General features: G+C 43.7%; 1 protein-coding gene across 1 annotated transcript in view; it reads right to left on the reverse strand.

Annotated features, from left to right (window-relative positions):
* Positions 1–947: 947 nt before the first annotated feature.
* The window catches only part of Cers6 (ceramide synthase 6), a 231,482-nt gene continuing 216,451 nt past the window's right edge, over positions 948–15,978 (reverse strand). The window contains exons 9-10 of the mRNA XM_050123461.1: positions 6,918–7,074; positions 948–3,747 (exon numbers count right to left, since the gene is read on the reverse strand). Of these exons, the coding sequence (XP_049979418.1) occupies positions 3,595–3,747; positions 6,918–7,074 (310 nt within the window). The 3' untranslated portion in view covers positions 948–3,594. The remainder of the gene's footprint in view (positions 3,748–6,917; positions 7,075–15,978) is intronic.

The following is a 15,978-nucleotide window of genomic DNA, read 5'->3' on the forward strand; positions in this document are numbered from 1 at the left end:
GATGATTGGGTTGGGGACCATCAAGGGTGCCATCCGTTCTCTCAGGAGAACTTGTCAGCAAAGATGTAGGTAAACTACAATGAAGTCATTTTTAACATTTTACAGCAAAGTCTCATTCTTACTTAGCCCAAAAAGCAATGAGATTTAAGTGAAAGATGGAAGACTCAGACCTTTCTAAAGATGAAGGAAGGTATTCAGTTTGCTCAAACTCACACTCTACCAAGTATACATGTCCCTTAACACGTTCTGAGAAAAGTGTCCTTAACTGATCTTTGCCATTCTATGAACGTCGCTGAGTGTACTCACACACAAGCAGACAGTATGGCCTCTCAGTGCCTAGGCTGGCACCATCTTTTGGGAGCGCGGTAGCACATGCTGCCCATCCGTGAGCGCAGTGCTGTGGCTGAGTGCATGACTGTGCTCGGATGAAAAGCTGACGTTGTGAGACTCCCCCATCATACGGACTGAAGATCTGACCTAGCTTTGCTTGCTCCCTGCCTCGACTACCTTGTTCATCTCTGTTAGATGCCAGCGGCACAATCCGAGGGGGATGTGGGACACCCTCTGCACAGCAGTCAGCAGCTTTAGAGCCCTGGGGTTAAACGGCAATGATCCGCGTTTTTACAGCAAACACTCGACCGACCCCCAATACTGACACTTGTGGCTGCTCCTTTCCTCTCAACATCCACGGGACTGGGTTGGAGACAGAAGCTTGGCGCCTGTGTGAGAGCAGGTGCTCTAGGACCTGGGTTCTGTCTCAAGGAGCTTGGTGGATAAGAGGCTGAAAGGGTAGGGCTAAGCTCAGCAGGTGGGAAGCAAACCAAAGGAGAAGGGAAGCGTCTAGAGTACACGTGAATGGATTTTTAAAATGGAAAGAATATGGGTGAAGATGAATCAGTAATAATTTGGTTTTACTGGTTTTTTGGAAAAACATACATATACACACATAAACCACACACAGCATTTATTGACTCAAGGCCAAATTCTACTTGATTTCCCACGTTCCCCCCCACTAAATCTAGGTAAACTATAACACTGGAGATCAAAAGTCACGTTTCCTAGAGTCCTTCCTACACACAACTTGGTACCCTGGGGAAATCTGAATGCGACCAGGAGGAAGGGAACATCACCACAGGCTAAGCTAATTAAGAAGAACACTACTCAGAACTAACCTATAGCTGGATTTACAAATCACACTTCTGAAAGCTGTGGCCTGGCACAGGTGGACAAGATTCCTCACACAGTGCCCGTTCTCAGTCTTATCTGGGCACTATGGGAGAACAGGAAGCAGAGATGATAATATTCTATTCCAGGAAAAGCCTACAAACTCCATTTCAATTCACCGAACAGAATTATTTTCTCTAGAATGTAAAATGAAACAAAAATTTGTAGACACGCAGAAGAATGAGTCATGCTAATGGGATCAGAAAACACGTCCCTGGTCTAGCAGGTTTAGAACTGCCTTTGACACGGGCAGAATCAACTTACTTCATTTTACATACCTCTTCTGAATTTACAAACTGATCTTAAAATTCTTCTGTGCAAAAAAGGGTCACCTAGTTCAAATTCAAATACACGGTGGTCCTCAAGTTCATCTCACCCCTGGGAGGATGTGCCCAGATATTGAAGCAAGATGGGCATGCTCCCTAGCTAAGATGACGAGAAAGGTTCACCCTTCAACACTGCTATTGTTTTTACCTATTTGCATTTGAGCAAATGCTCTGAATACTAACAATACCTTTGGTGTCTTATCACTGGTCTCATAAACTCAAACACTTCCAAGTTTCACTGTTAGACATATAAATCAGCCAAGCTCAAGTCACAGTCGGTTGCGCTGTCTTCTACAGCAACAAGTAGACATGCTTCCAAGCGTTTAAAATGATGATCTGGACCATACCAGAAAATACTGTTTTGTAATTGGGTGGGGAAAGAGCTAACATTGCAGTGAGAGTTCTTCAGGAATTTTCACTTACCTAGTCACTCACAGGTTTCAGAGTAAGGGTATAAAGATTTAATTAAAGAAAAACCAAATGAACTATGGATGGCCGTGGGCAGGACAATGACATGCCCTGCGGCATTTTGCTTTTGGCTACTCAGTGCCCGTATTTTTTTGATTCCTGTTTTAGGTGATGCTTGACTTAGGAGTATTTGTATAACCGTTCAATTCCCTTTTTACTAAAGACGAGATGAGATAAAATCCTTGGCTCAAACGTGTGGTTTTTGAAGCCACATGCCAATGATAGTGGCCTGGGCGTGTGTGTGTGTGGGGGGGGGGAAGGGCGCTCATGAACTACTCTTTGGTAACTTTCCTCATGGCTGTCACTGCCATCGTCCAGGAGAATTTTGGCCATTTTTCTGGAAATAGCTCCACTTGAATAAAAATTCTTAGGAGCCCCCACGAGTCTTCAGAGAGGTAAATAAACCAGCCTTGCAGTGCAAGCCTGATACTTTTAGCAACAAGAAAGTCATTATGGGATGCAGTTAAGGAGAAAGGCGAAGGGTAAATGGTTTTTCTCCCACAAGTCTAACACTAGGGAGGGCTTTCTCTTGAGAGCTGGCGGCAGTATAGCGCTTTGCACGCAAGGTAGCTTTGCCAGCTCTTAAAAGACTCATTCTTTTTTCTGCCTCAAAACATTCTTGGCTTCTTCTTTTTCTTTTTCTTTTTTTTTAACACGGCAAGACAGAAGACTGGGCTAATACAGTAGGAATTCTGGAAAAAAGACCTGGATGAAGTCAGTTGCTATCTTTATGTGATTCCCAGAACACAGAGCAAGTCTCCAGTATGTGGGTCCCTTTGTGTCTGTGAGCTTAAGCAAGTGACATTGTTTCAGAATCAGAACACTGGCCTCACTGGAGGGCAAGATAACTTTGTTACCAACAAGGTCAACTCCAGACCACACCAAAGAAATCTCATATTTGTAAGCAAGAGACAAACTATTCCAAAGCAATTTCATATAAAGTTCCAAAGTCCCCTAAGAGCTAGCCTCTTTCATTTGAACTGCTATTTGACCACAAAGAGTAAAAACTAAAACACCGGGTTCATCCTGTTTAGACTCCCACGGGACAACAGTCACCGGCTATATATGGGCAGTCACAAAATGGGTGCAGAACAGAAAGAAAGCCAACCTATTGGGAGCTGTGTGGGGGATCTTGCGCGGGGTTTTACTTGCTCTAAGTGATGAAGTAAGCTGACGCCGATGCTCACGGCACACTGGACTACAACATGAGAAGCGGGTAGAACAGACGGAGCATCTCCTTCACGGTCAGTCACGAGCCCAGAGGAAAAGGAGTGAGGGGATCCTTGACTGTCCACAGATTTACAAACAAATAAAAAAATAAATAATATTCTAAGACAAATGCAAATATTGTTCCCTTGTGTCAGTTACATACAGCATGCCTACATAGGATGGGATTTCTTCTTCATTCACAGACAGGACACATGGCAGTACACTATTCAGAATGCTTTGAGAATCCTAATTTTTTTTGTTTTTGTCTCTGGTGATGAGATATCAGGAAAGGAACTGCATTTGCAACTTATTAAATACTTCCAGGAACAAACAGTTCACTTTGTTGAGGACTTATAGTTTTGGGTAGTCAATCATCCATGGAGCATGGACCAGTCAGGAGATACCCGTTGGTACCACTGGTTCCGTTAGTGGTTGTCGAAGTGTGCGGTTTCTTCCCTGGAGGTTCTGAGTCCTCATCATCCGAGCTAGATTCAATATCACTCCGGTCATCCTTGGATACCTGCGGAACACAAGAGCCAGAGTGAAACCAGCTCCGAGGACCGGCAGGGTAGCGCATGCCCCGCAGCTCATGTGGGATGAACCTAATCACATGTGACAAACAACAAAGAGGGGGACACTGCCATGGTAGCGTGTACTCTTCCATGGAGAGATATAATGTGTGTGACACAGCAGGTTGTGATGAATGTACGCGGATTTAGACACCACAGAGCCTGAAGGGTATCCTCCACCATGGAGAATGCCTAGACCATGAATCCCATTCTTACCCATAGTGATAGTGGTATCTATGCTACTAGGATGTCGCTTGAGGACAAATGAGTCAATTTGTTCACCAATAGCCATATTCTCCTTGACAATTACTTAAGGTTAACTCTCAATTACCACGCTAACAGAGATATACACACAATCGCTCAAACCATTAAAAGCAAATCATTGCTGTCTGGCCCTGTAATTCATGGTATTATATTTAATTTCCCTTTCTTCTTTGCTGAAGTGACGTTGAAATTTGTTTCAGATGCGACATAATAACAGACGTCACCAGCTGACATTCTAAAGGCTCTCTAGACGAGACAGGGTCTCAACTTCTGCTAGGCAGAAATCTACTGGCCAGATCCGCAGAAATTCTTTCTTATGTGCCAGTTTCTTCAATTTCCCACTCAGTTTCATTAAGTAATGAGGACAGGAAAATAAGACACATGTCTATATGTTAACGTGACATGTGAAAAACACTCCTTCTATGTATGGACTATGGTTATTAGTGAAGAAATTGACTCATTTGTCCCCAGTTCCTAAAGCGACATCTTAGTAGCATAGATACCACTATCACTATGTAGCAAGGAAACACTATATTGATTTTAAAACAAATAATTGGAATCCACTTCTCTGCAGGTCAAATTATAGCCAGCATCTAAACGTAGAGGGTCTTAAGATCTTTCAGCAATAGTCAATTTTTATTGACTTAATTAGTCAGTTTTTATTTCGATACCCCGTCTCATTGTGTAGCCCAGACTTTGCAGCAATTCTACTTTAGCCTTTGGGTGATGGGATTCTGGGTATCCACCCACATGCTCAGCTTCGTTCACATCATTGAGCTGGATGTCCAGAGGGTCCTGTTGGCCTGGCTTCATGGGAATCTTCCCAGCCTGGTCCCAGTGACTCCCTGGGGGGCTGGATGGACTGACTCTCAGAGCCTCTGGAAGATGTCTCAGAATTCCTGGGGGACTTTCATATGGCATCCTGTCCTCAGCACCGTCAACCCGAGAGCTGTGGAGTCTAGTACCCAGAAACCACGAGGGAGTGAGGACTTCATCACTGGTAGGCGGGGAAACGCAAAAGCTGAGAACTATTGTTCCGCTCTAACCAGTGATGGGCTGAATAGCGTACACACGTGATCCTCAGTTCAAAGCCCTCTGAGGTGAGCTCACATAGACAGTCTCACTCCGAAACAGAACAACGACAAACTTAGGCACTGAGGCCACAGATGGCTGAGGGGATGAGAAAATTTCAACTCAAAAGGCATGAATCATAGACAGTACCGCTGCAGAGCACCACCATATCAAGTCTATTAGTACCGAATCAAGGAGCTAACAGAGGACTCCAGATGCAGACGGTATCAATTTGCCTGCCTAGTAAGATTATTTTAAATTACATGTGGAAAAAAAAACCCACAGTTATGATACTGTCAAAGAAAAAGGACAATTTAGAGCGCCTAAAAATAACGCACAAGAAGAGCCCACGGACAGGAGCAGTTTCACTGCGTTAGGTGAGAGCAGCAACGGCCGGGAAGAAACCCTGAGGCCGAAGCTGGGGAACGTAATTAGTGACGATTTCCTCGCGGAGATGAAGGACTAGCAGCTAGAGGGGAGAGGACAGGGCTGGTGGAAACAGCAATGCGCTAAGGAGACAAGTAATCTCATCCAGCACGCCCGTCATCCTCCGTTATTATCTCTATGCACAGGGATTTAATTTGTGTCCAAATGAAGCCCAGAAAAATTTCAAAAGCAACATGAGTTCATTCTAAAGAATAAGAAGCCACAAGAGAAAGAAAAAAAAAAAAAGAACTTCCTCTCCTAAGAACTTAGCCCATCAAAATATTTTGGATTTGTATAGGCGGTGGTGTTGAGGACTGGCTTCAGAGATCATGACAAGTCACCCAGATGTCTCCCGAAGAGGGGGCCGATTCTGTGGACCTCCCTCACTGAGGACAGAGGGTCAAATGCTACTCTGTTTTCTGAAGATCGGGACACCTATAGCTCAGGTCTCTTTCTATACCACAGCGATCAGCTGGTTCTGTTCCTCCCACTTCACACTGAACTGTTTCAGTCTCTTAGCGGACATGTTAGACACCAGTAGGAAAAAAATCTCCCCCTTCCTGCTGGACCAGCAGGATTTTCAGGCTCACACAAAGGGGCAGTGACGGAACTCCCCCTGGAATCTTCTGTAGTTCGCGGAAACTATGGCTGCCACGAAGCTTCCAAGAGTGCCAGCCGGTTAGAAGGAAGAACAAGCATGGAACAGAGCCCGTAAGCACCCCTCCAGCAGGCAAGTGTCACCCAGGACAGCAAGAGAGAAGACAAGAAACTTACATGTAAAGGGTTCCACTTCCCAGCCTTCCAGGGTGGCAGGAGGAAGAGAACAAAAAATGAAATAAGAAAACATCACGGACAACGATCTGGAAAATTCGCTGCTCTAGGCAAAGGGGCTGGCTCTCAGGAAGGCTTATTTCAGTCAGCCAGCCCCATGATTCCATTTTAAAACAGAGACAAGTCAATTTTGTTGGAGAAGTCATGGACGTATTTATTCTTCTACTGGAGAGAAAGGGCTGCTTAAAAATGGGCACGCGACACTTAGCAATCCTTCCATGAAAACAAATAAATTATTAAATTAAATTTCTGTTCACGGTAAATGACCAGAGAAAGTCCAAGGTGGAGAGAGGAAGAAAAGCACAATAGATAATATGTCATCATTAAACCTAAAATTGTAAATTCTGGGTTTCAGCAACCACAAAGCAACAGAGAAACTTTAAAAATGAACCAAATGGGAGGAAAATAATTTGGTTTGTGTTTCAAGGTGGTTTTGGAAGGAATACCACTTCCAAATACGTGATTTCAAAGGAGCCAAAAATACCCTGACATTTCTGGGACATCTCGGAGAGAGTGAGTCTTATCTTACCTTGCCTTTTGAAACAGCTTTGCAGGCTATTTTTACAATCAAGTAAGACCAGAAGCAGTTCAGCCCTTGTAGTAGCAACAGCAGCAGGTTAAAAACCCACCAGGAAGGGAAGGGTCCGACGATCTCCCAACTTTCGAACAACGTGGTGTTTAACACCCTGAGGAGGAGAAGAAGGCCATTACTGAACACAGCATGCCACTCTGTTCTAAAGGAGCCCTAGCGGGTTTCCAGGGAGCGCAGGTCAACTGTCTCTCCCAGCGGCCCCCTCCCTTCCTGCGCAGACAGCTTGGCAGTTACCAGGTACTGAGGAGCCGTCCCTGGCAACCGTGCCCTGATGGTGTGAGCTGCAGCGATTCTATCAGTGAAGTGTGCACTTCACTGGCATTGTGCAAATCCACACACCTGTGTAACCACCACCACCCACTCCCCGAACACTTGAAAAAAAAGGAGTGGCTCTCTACCCTCTGCCCCAAGCAACTTCCATTTTCTGCTTCTGTGAGCTGAGCTACTAAGATCTGTTTGTGGAATCATGAAGAAAGGATTACTGGTTCCTTCTACCAATTCTAAGGTTTATCCATTTTGCATGAAGTTTGAGGATTTCTTTCCTGTGGAAGTGTAGGTACATACCACACTTTGTCTCTATATTCACCCACCAGCAGACATCTGGCTTGCTTCCCTCCTTTGGCTACTGTAAATATTGCTTCTAAGAGTTAAGGCTCAGGGCTGGAGAAATGGCCCAGAGGTTAAGAGCGCTGGCTGCTCTTTCAGAGGTCCTGAGTTCAGTTCCCAGCAACCACATGGTGGCTCACAACCATCTGTAATGAGATCTGGTGCCCTCTTCTGCTCTGTTGCCATACATGTAGGCAGAAATCTTTGTGTGTGTATGTATGTACATATATATGTATGTACATATATACATATATATGTATAAGTAAATCTTAAAATAAAAGTTTGGGCTCAAACAAGGATCTGTTCTAGCACACATCTTCTGGCTCTACACATAGAAGCAACAGTCTTGACTTCTCCTTCCCTTCCTTTCATTCACTGTCTCCTCTATGAATTCCATTCATCATTTGCATTTACTTCACCAGCTAACAACTAATGTAAAAGGCCTACATTGTCTTCAAGATGTTGATTTTCTCTTTCTATAGTGTGAGGAACACCACCCAATACTACATAGCAAGAAAAAAAAAATAGGGTGAACTCTTAAACCTGAGCTCAGCGCAGAGCTCCTGAAGCACACAGCAGCAACTAGAACATGCAGGGGAGCCAGCCAGGCTTGCATCTGCCTGGGGCTCCACTAGAGGGCTCTTAATTGTCTAATTCTTCCCATGGGGAAGGAATGACAATTGAAAGACATCATTTGGAAGTGATACCCTGATATGAGTATTTGAAAGATTTGTTTTTAACAAAAAATTAGAGGGTATAATAAAGGTACTTAGTTTTCAAAGTGCATTGGAGTGTATGTACTTGAAAAAAAAAAGTAATTGGTTCTATAATTTGCAACAGGACCCAGCAGGGGGCAACCACGAGGTACAGATGCCTGAAGCCTGGTTATGGGGCTCTGCTGCGGTTGTGGCGGTTGTTCTGTGCTGCTTTCTAATCCTTGGAGATTGACTTGCCATCTGGACCCCTGCCGCTGCCACAGAGTCACATGACATCCCCTTCCCCACATGACTTTGGGATCACTCCTACTTCTCCTCCCCTCAGTTGCCACCAGGCTGCATGTTCCTCACCCACAACTGCAGCACTGCGCTTGGGACCAATCAGACTGTAGGACTGGGGCTGTATGCACAGGCACCAAGAGGCTAAGGGGGTGAACTGCTCTTGGATGTAAGGTAGGAGCCACTCACAGGAGGTCAGAAGGAAAATACAGAGGGGATTTAAACAAACAGCATAATGAGAGTTTTCAGGGAGGTTAAAACACGCCCTTTAACAAAGGATGCTTACTGTCACAAGTGGCATAAGGGTTCAAGGGAAAACAATGCAAAAGAGACCTAAGGGTGCTCCCACCAAGGGTGCTCCCCACCAAGGCTGCTCCCCACCTTGAGTTTCTGTTCAAACTCAACGACACCTAGCGCTGGGGTGGATAGGGTATATGTTAAGAAGCAGAGCGAGCTTTGTAGTCAAAGTATTACCCAGACATTGTTCGAGCTTATTTAATTGGTTGCTAGGTAAACCAACCCAAAAGTCACTCGGTAGACATCTGACAAACATGTTACTGCCAGGAGTCCTGAACACAGCTGGAAATAGCAAACGTGACGTGTGTGGATCCCTCCCCCACGGCCGAGGCACTGAGTCTTCTTTAGACCCAATGGTCCCTCGTCTGCAAGGGCACATTTCAAGAGACCAGGGCCACTTACCACAAACAAGGCAGCAATATAGATATTATTTCACTGCACTTTTCCTTAGAATTAACTAGCATTTTTAAAAATTATTCATCCTAATTTCAGAAGAATAGAAGAATGTAAAGAAAATATAAAATTCGGTGATTCACCAAAGGACATCCTATGAGGTTTAATATTCTCCTTCCCTTCCTCCCTCTCCCTCCCCGTTCCCCCATGATTTTTTCTTCCATCATTAAAAATTCCTGAAATATGTTACAGGGCCAGGGAAGTAACTTAGTCGTAGTTACGTAGTTACTCACTCAAAGTGTGTGCGAGAGACCTAAATACAAAAAAAAAAAAAAAAAAAAAAAAAAAAGAAAGAAAGAAAGAAAGAAAAAAGAAAAAGAACAGAAATAGAAACACACTTCATTCTTTGACTTTATAATTTCTTAAATAGAGATAAAAATAATTTGCTAGCTATTTTTCATCAGATGATATTTTCATTGTTTGCTATTTTAAAAATATTTATAGATTGGTACACAAAAATACCTGAAATAGAAATATTCCGTTCCTTGACATAGTTGATGATCAGAACTCCTAATAATAAAGCTAAGGCTGACTCCCACAGTGTGTTCCTCATTTTAAAGGAAGTAGCTGTTGTTTATTAAAATGCTCACAGAAGAGCATTAAAATTATAATAAGTTCATTTTTAAAGCCCAGCAATGGAGAATTGGACATTATCAAATGTCTTCGGTGCCGTGGAAATAATTAGGCTTGTGCCTACTTGGACTATTGATGTGGTGCATTATTTTAATAGATTTCCTGATATTCATTCCAATATTAATACATCAGTATACATAAAGAATAAGACTACTTAGAGTGGGTTATTAAATTCAATCTCATACTACTGTTCTGAGGATCTTTGCAGATACGTTTACTCTGAATTGTTTGGCGGAGATAATTAGTATGGCGAGCCCGAAGACAGAACATGAGACACATTGCAGTCCTGACTGCGCTGCGCTGCTGAAACCGGGAGTGAACGCGTAGGGTATAGACACGCCCACGCTATAGACACGCCCACGCTAGATTTCACTGAGTTTGGACGGAGAGAAGATCTGCACCAGCAGCCAAATCTACAGCGTCATTCTGCGCATCGTGAAGTGGGATCTAACCGGCTGCAGGTTGGGAGCCTGTCTCACCAACGCCGCACACGGCTTAATTTGAGCAGTGGCTGGTGACATAGCACTCACATTAATTTCAGAAAAGCCCCCGTAGCATGCATCGGCCGCGACAGCCATTGATGTCTCAGAGGTGACACTCAAAAACAATGTGATTTCTTTGAGAGCTGGCTTGGCGGCTTGCAGAGGCACTTGGGAGAACACAATCGGTAGACAGCTCCAGAGGAGCTGGGTAAGGAAAGCCACCGGAGACAGCTAACATATGACACCTGAACTCTGAGAAACAGCCGACCTAGACTGCTCTGAGCAAACTGCCCCTCTTTTGGACAAGCTATTAAAATGGTGATGACAGGACCTTATTCTTTCTGAGAGGTTAGGCTCAGAAATATGCACTGTGTGCTGTGCCATTATAATAAACCCACGGTGACAGATGCCAGAAGAGCAGCCGCCTCTCCTCTCGGCGTAAACTGGTCAGGGCAGGGGAAGAGGGAGATTGATGTGGAACTGGAAACGTTCATGCCCTCATCTGGGTAGTGGTTGCATGGGTTATCAATACATAAAATGTATACATGTGCACACCGGGCAAGCTGTGTCCTGGGGGGGGGGGGGTCTGTGCAATATTCTGTAGATGTGAATCCTATTCCTAAAAAGTGGAATGGGAAAGAGTCCTCTGTGTCAAACAAAACACATGAACACTATCAACTTGAACTTTTTGCTAATGTAATTATCGTGGTGGTATCAGTGTGCCCTCCCTGCCCCAAGTCTCTGTTCAATGTATAAATTCTGAGAAAACAATGCTTTTCTTTCTCAAATAATAGATCTTTGCTAAGTAAGAGCAAACCTCTGCTGCTGACTAACAAGGGGCAGGAATACGGGGTAACAAGGGGCGGGCACAGGGCTTTGCATTTTATTTTTCATTAAGATTATGCTCACTTAACCACTAGATGGCACATCAGGCGCACACAAAGCAAGCTCACGTGGAATTATTCTGCCACAACTCAGCACAGACAACACTTAATTCCTAGGTGACACCCTTCCTTCTGAAAACCTCGTCAATCAAATGGGATGGAGGTGGGGGGGTGGTTCCTGTGTAAGCCTCTTTCTTAATACATAGGTCTGCCTAAAGAGATGCCTTCAAGGAACCCACACAATTCCCTAGAGATGAGCAGATATATTGTTGACCACACAGAGCTTGACTGGGTTGTGTTACTTTAACAGATGTTAATAAATCATAAGAATAAAATTTGCTTTGCCCTATTGTGATTTCTACTCTATTTTTTTATCTCTTATGAATGCTTTATCTTAAATTTGACTTTGATAGAAACATATAGAATGTGGTGGCTGAGTGCATATATTCCTGGAGAAGAGTTTATAATGTTGTTGATCAAAGAATCCACAGAAAAAAATCTTGTTTTAATAAAATATTCACAGCTGTTTTCATTAGCATCTAGAATACCAATACAGCTTAAAGCAGCCTGCTTGCTTGCTTTCTCTCTCTCTTTTCTTCCCTCCCTCCCTCCCGGACTCTGGGGAACTCAGAGAAATTGCCTCAGACATCTCTTTTAGCAGAGCCACCTCCAATATAGGAATGAAATATATCATTCAGATAGTGGCTCACAAGTGTGAATTTAAGCTTTTCTCTTATTACATATAGATAGGTAAACATGCTTACATGTCCAGAGCTATCCATTATGTTTTTCAGGGACTCCAGTGAAGTGAGGGTAGGAACACACAATGGTAATTGAAAGAGTATTTGAGAGAGTGAAGACAGCCCAGGAGGGCTTACCGCACAAATGTTACAGGTAGCTGCTGATAGTTTGTGTTTCATTGCTGGGGATTGACCAAGGACTTTCAACTTGTCAAACAGGCATGCTAATGCTGAGTTATGTGCCCAGTGCTGGGGGGAGGGGCGTCTTGAGTGAAACTACAGTCCCTAGCTATGGACAGCATCCTCTGCCCTACCTCTTCTCTATTCCCACCTCTACTGAGAACCCTAACAATAATTAGACCCACATGGGCCATCCAAAGAGAGCCAAGATTCATTCTCTAGGAAGCTAAGTCAGAGCATCATTCCAAAGAAAGACACACGCCACAGAAGACTCTCTGAAAGGTGACATGTTCCCATGGTCAATATTAGGTTTCTCTACTTCAGCACTTCTGCATGGGCTTGACACCAGATTTCCAGAGAGAACTCAGTTTACACTATGCTGTGTTTTTTTTTTTTTTTCCTCTGGCATAAATGTGAATATGATCTCCAAAAACAAACACAAAACCAAAAAAATCTAAATGAGAAGCAGATCCTACCAAAAATTTGCCAGTCACCTAACCAGCATGTTATGCTGTGTAAAGCAGATGCTAACTAGCACACATTTAAAATTATATTGAACAGAAGCTATGGGTGCTGAAGGCCAGATACTTAATTGTCTCGGTCTCTTTGTCTCTCACTCCCTCTCTTCCTCTGTCAGCCCCTCCCACCCATAATAAAGCCAGACCTAAACTATGACTTGGTTGAATGTTGGAATTCAAGACTTCAATAGGAATGAAAGGTAGGTGTGTGTGTGTGTGTGTGTCTGTGTGTGTGTGTGTGTTCACACACGGGTGTAATTACTCCCTCACTCCACTCACAGTTTGGATTTCTCCATGTCACTGGTTCTGTCTTTGGAGGGAAGCTTGGGGGTCGGATAGATGCCTGATCATCTGGGACAACCATCCTCCTTGCCTATCAGTCTATGGCAAACATGGACGTGGTTTCTTTATCCCTGCCAGGAATCTGAACTTGAACCTAGGTCAAACACTTCTCTTTCATTAAGAAATGGATGCGATGATTCTGTCCCCACCTCTTTAGAGATGAGACATTCAGTCGAATAAGTTTTACTTCAGTCAGACGCTGTCTGGACTGGAGAACTAGTCCCTTATCACATCTTCCTAAGTTTGTGACTGGTGACTTCTGGCTACGGCAAGCGTTTTTTTCAATCCACTCTCCTTTCTGTGTTCCCCACCTCCCAACCGGAGGCTTCCTAGCCATGATGGGTCTTTCAACGTGACTGCAGCAGGCCTGTTTTTCACCCCTGTGCAGTTGGTTGTTGCTTTCCCATAGGTAAAGAAGACTTTTGCCCTTTCCCTTATTAACAGTTCTTCATTGAGTAACTACTATTGCTAAGTAGTCAAACATGCTATGTATGTTATGGGATTTTACCCTTTTAACCCCCCCTCCCCCATGAGAACCCTATATAGTTTTAATCCTCATCGGTACAAGAGTCAATATTTATTAAAAATATTGTACATTAGAAACCAGGCTCATTTAATTCTCACGAAACGTTTTAGGGTAGCGTCTCATTGTCCTCCCAATGTAGGTACTGCTATCTCTGTTTTTCCAGACAGGACACTGAAGCCCAGAGAATGTAAATAACATGCCCAAGGTTGGGTTTGGGAGACAGAGAGAGCTGAGACCTGAACGGCCCCATGTACTGAGCTCGGCGCCCAGGCCCCTTTGGTTCACTCATGTTCCCTTCATGTTCCCTGGCTCTCCTCTGTTTTCAGTTCCTGACCCTTTGCTTGTGCTCAGAGCCAAGCCATTGCCATCAGCATGTGGGCAGACTGTCTCCTTTGCCTGTTACAGCTCTGACTTCCGGAGAGACAGCTCTGGGTCTCATACTCTGGTTTGCAATAGTCATATTCTGGTTTCTTCCTGCCTAAATGACCAAAGTGGGCCTAATTTAATTGATCCCCTCACCTTGACCCATTCATTTAACCTTTAAATCCTAGTGTAATTACCTCTGCTACCGAAAATCAAGTAATGCCTTTCACTACCACCTTGACACAGATGAAATATTGACGACGTAAAAATCAAAGACCTCTTTCTAAATTCAGCTCAGAATACAGCCACGTCAGCCCTCGGCTGCTTACTTTGATTTTCTCTTCGGAAGGGTCGGGGCCTGTGCATATTTCTCCAATATCCTTGACTTCATGGGGGAAGCAGCACATAAGGCTGACTCCTGTAGCCACGGGGAAAGCTAGGAGAGAAGAGACCTCAGGGTTTCGCAGTGTAGTCCAAGAAGGTCTTCAATTGATGGTGACCTTTGTGTCAGCCTGCTGGGATTGCAGGGTTGTCCCAGTATTCCCAGTTTTCCTGTAGGGTCATGTCTGTGGTACTAATTGTTTAGGGATCAAATTCTACCTAGTCTTTTTTTTTTCTTGATGAGAATTAGCACTGCCTTAACTACTACTTCAATACTCTCACATTGAGTATTGAAGGTGTCATTCTGGCCCCAAGATGGGCCTCGTGGAGAGGGATGTCCTGGCCCTCCCTCTCAAGGAGGGAAGTGATATCCTAAAGCAGCCAGTGTATTAACCACGTGTTGAGCCCCCTGGTTTTGAGTATCTGGAATCCAAAATGCTCAGAAATCAAAACATTTTGCTGACCAACATTATATACAAAAAGCTCCAGGTTTTGGAGCATCCTAAACTTTGAGGTTAGAGAGGCTCAGCCCATGAAGTTTATGCAAATGTAGAAATCTGGAACATCTGGTTTCTAACATTTTGAATAAGGGCTACTAAACCATTAGGAGGCTGATGTGAAATCACTAAATATTCCAAAAAACTGGACATATATCACTCATGAATTACATAATAAATATAGCCTATCTGCCTGCCTATCTATCTATCTATCTATCTATCTATCTATCTATCTATCTATCTTCCATCTATCTATCTCCTCTAGTGTACACAACATAGGACCCTGCAAGCAATCCAAGTTGACTCAGCTAGCATACTACCAGAAAGATCCTACACTGTCCGTAGCTCCTCTCTGCCTCTTATAACACGTCTTCTTGGCTGTGAGACTCTGACCCTTGATACTTCTAGTTTCTGACTCTATATTTCACACACATCTCCAGTGTTTCACTTGGCATCACCCACACAAGAAATCTCTGACCTGCTTTGTGATCCTTTGCTTGCTCTATTCTGTCCATCCTGACCCTGTCTGACTCCACCAAACCACACCCAAATCAGGCAACCTCTTTACACCTGCAGGTAGTGTGGGCAGGAAAGAGGGAGCCAACTGATTTTAATCTAGGCACCTAGACTTTAAAAACTCTTACAGGCAGGGTTCTTCCCCCCCCCATATATACATACGCATATGGGATATATGTATATCCTCATCTCTCTATGTCAGTCTTTCTCTTTCTCTGTGAAATTTCCTCTATTTTTATTTAAGATTTCTAGGACTTAAATTCCTATTTTATCTTAGAGGAATGCCTTTGAAAATCTTGGAAGTGCTGCTACGGTAAGCAATGTGTCACTGGCCTGCCAGCTTGAGGAGTATACTCTGTACCTTATTATCTAGTGCTTGGATATATATATCAGGCTTAACCCCTCAGAGCAAATGAGAGTTGACAAAACCGAACTGTGAGATGCCTCCAAACAAGCAGAAAACACAAACCAAACCCCAAACTCTAGAAGAATACACAGAGATTTTGATATGAAAAATTGCCCTTGTAGGGTTTACAACTTTGAAAGAAAAATAACACAGGAAAAACTGCACTGAATAATAACAAG

Source organism: Alexandromys fortis, unplaced genomic scaffold (assembly GCF_014885135.2).
Source record: "Alexandromys fortis isolate MF-2015 unplaced genomic scaffold, M_Fortis_MF-2015_v1.1 scaffold_8_9099976_23576923, whole genome shotgun sequence".
In the NCBI taxonomy this organism is placed as follows: Eukaryota; Metazoa; Chordata; class Mammalia; order Rodentia; family Cricetidae; genus Alexandromys; species Alexandromys fortis.